General features: G+C 52.2%; 1 protein-coding gene across 1 annotated transcript in view; it reads left to right on the top strand.

Annotated features, from left to right (window-relative positions):
• The window catches only part of LOC107113916 (potassium voltage-gated channel subfamily A member 5-like), an 8789-nt gene extending 7078 nt beyond the window's left edge, over window positions 1–1711 (top strand). Inside the window, exon 3 of the mRNA XM_015415319.1 lies at window positions 11–1711. Coding sequence (XP_015270805.1) covers window positions 11–1711 — 1701 coding nt within the window. The remainder of the gene's footprint in view (window positions 1–10) is intronic.
• The last annotated feature ends 1271 nt before the right edge of the window (window positions 1712–2982 follow it).

Below are 2982 nucleotides of genomic sequence, written 5' to 3'. Positions count from 1 at the left end.
GGCGGAGCAGGGCGAGGCGGCCCTCGGGGGTGGCGGCGGCGGCGGCTCCTGTGCGCCGCTGCCGCGCGGCCTCCTCTTGCGCCCTCCGCCGTCGCCCCCGCCGCCGCCGCCCCCTGAGGACTCGGCGACGGTGGCGCCCGAGGAAGGCCACCACCGGCTGGGCATGGCCATGGCGCGGGGCCCCTCGCTGTCCGGCGGGCCCTCGTCGTCGTCGGCGGCCGAGGAGGAGGAGGAGGGCGGCGGGGGCGGCGCCCTGCCCAGCCAGCAGCGCGTCCTCATCAACATCTCCGGCCTGCGCTTCGAGACCCAGCTGGGCACCCTCAACCAGTTCCCCGAAACGCTGCTGGGCGACCCCCAGAAGCGCATGCGCTACTTCGACCCCCTCCGCAACGAGTACTTCTTCGACCGCAACCGGCCCAGCTTCGACGGCATCCTCTACTTCTACCAGTCCGGGGGCAAGCTGCGCCGCCCGGTCAACGTCTCCATCGACGTCTTCGCCGACGAGATCCGCTTCTACCAGCTGGGCGAGGAGGCCATGGAGCGCTTTCGGGAGGACGAGGGCTTCATCAAGGAGGAGGAGAAGCCCCTGCCCACCAACGAGTTCCAGCGCCAGGTGTGGCTCATCTTCGAGTACCCCGAGAGCTCCAGCTCTGCCCGGGGCATCGCCATCGTCTCCGTCCTGGTCATCCTCATCTCCATCATCACATTCTGCCTGGAGACCTTGCCCGAGTTCCGTGACGAGCGGGAGCTCCACGTCCCCCTGCTCTCGCCCCTCAATGCCACAGCGGGGGAGGCCCCCCAGCAGCACCAGCAGCCCCCCAGCACCCTGACTGACCCCTTCTTCATCATCGAGACCACCTGCGTCATCTGGTTCACCTTCGAGCTGCTGGTGCGCTTCTTCGCCTGCCCCAGCAAGCCCGAGTTCTCCAGGAACATCATGAACATCATTGACATTGTGGCCATCATTCCCTACTTCATCACCCTGGGCACGGAGCTGGCTCAGGAGCAGCAGAAGAGAGAGCAGCCCGGCAGCGCCGGTAACGGGGGTCAGCAGCAGGCCATGTCCTTGGCCATCCTCCGGGTCATCCGCCTGGTCCGGGTCTTCCGGATCTTCAAGCTCTCCAGGCACTCCAAGGGGCTGCAGATCCTGGGGCAGACTTTGAAAGCCAGCATGAGGGAATTGGGGCTCCTCATCTTCTTCCTCTTTATTGGGGTGATTCTCTTCTCCAGCGCCGTCTATTTTGCTGAGGCTGATGACCCCGAGTCACATTTCTCCAGCATCCCCGATGCCTTCTGGTGGGCGGTGGTCACCATGACCACAGTGGGCTACGGAGATATGAGGCCTGTCACAGTAGGGGGCAAGATTGTGGGCTCCTTGTGTGCCATCGCGGGTGTGCTCACCATTGCCCTTCCTGTCCCTGTTATTGTGTCCAACTTTAACTACTTCTACCATCGGGAAACGGACCACGAAGAGCAGGCCATCCTCAAGGATGAACCCAGCAGTGCTCAAGGCAGCTCAGCTGGGGACTTGAAGAGACGCATGAGCAAAAGCTCTTTGGACAAATCTGTTGTGCACTTGGAGAACATTGAAGGGGTCAACAACGGGACCGGATCAGTAGAGAAGGCCAACATTAAAGCTAAAAGCAGTGTAGATCTCAAAAAATCTCTCTATGCACTCTGTCTAGACACCAATAGGGAAACAGACTTATAGGACATGGGACAACAAGGGGTGTGTGGGTTGCTTGGATGGAATCATTAGGAAGGGTTACCTAGCACTGCCACTTAGTATTTTAAATTAGGATATATTTTAAGTAGGGTAGCTGTTCTAAAGAAACCTCCAGGTAATGCACTGATTTAAAAAATATATATTCTTTTCCATGACATGGGGAGTGTCACCTGTTTATGAAACCAGCTAAGATTAAGCCAGCTCCACCTCCTGGAGGCTTTGATGCCATTAACACGTGCAATGGATGCTGCTGGCAGATATTTATTTTAGTAAAAAAAATACATACAAAGTGGTTTCTAAACAGCTCATTTGTAGCACAATTTACTTGTCCAGCCCTCTCCCCACCACACAGTAAATGAATTATTTGTTGGTACTGTAGTTTCAACCTGAAATATTTCTATTTTCTATATGTATCATTCTATTAACAGGGAGGAAAAAGCACTTTTTTTCTAGGACATACAGCTTCATGAAAGCTTTAGGGACTTTTAGCGAAGTAACACATTCCCCGGTGGGTTTTTTTAAAGTACAAAATCAGTTTTGTCCTGCGTGATGTGAATGTGATACTTTCGGCCTTCTAGCAGAATATGTTTTTGTTGTCGGAGTTGGGTTTTTGTTTTTTTGGTGAGCCTTAAATTATTAAAAACACAGGTCCATTTCTTGATCCATACCTTTAATACTGTTATCATATTTCTGACAGTCCAAGTTGTGTGCTTTTTATCCCAGAAAACAAAAATCTGTAGCTTTTTTGGGGGGGGGGGGTTTAGGTTTTTTAAATAACTAATATTTTCAAAGACTTTTTTTTAAAAAAAAAAAAGTAGAACATGATTTACTAGGTTTGGTCCAAGTGCACAACAGATCAGAGGCACTGGGGATAAATACAGTGTGTGAACAAATCCATCCAGGCAGCATTTTGTGTTTGTGCTCCACTTAGCACCGTATATCAGTCCCATTGCATGTCCAGTTGGATAGATGCCTTGCCATTTTTAACAGCAGTACTTCCACAATGGAGGGCAAGGGAATCTTAACACAGCAGGTAGTGCGACTTCAGCAACACTCTCGTGGCTTATATTTTGTGCTAAGTGGGGGGTGGGTGAAGAAGGAACATCCCATGGACCTGTTTTCTTTAGAGGTTTGTTTAAAAATTAGGATGGATTTTTTTATATATGTTGTGTAGATGCTCCTGAACAAACTACCTTCATCAAAGTTTGTGCTGCGTTACAGCGGCTAGGATAACAAAGCGAGTAGAGCAAGCAGCT

This window comes from Gekko japonicus, unplaced genomic scaffold (assembly GCF_001447785.1).
Source record: "Gekko japonicus isolate JY-2015 unplaced genomic scaffold, Gekko_japonicus_V1.1 scaffold600, whole genome shotgun sequence".
Lineage (NCBI taxonomy): Eukaryota > Metazoa > Chordata > Lepidosauria > Squamata > Gekkonidae > Gekko > Gekko japonicus.
This window is presented reverse-complemented; position numbering and strand designations above follow the sequence as displayed.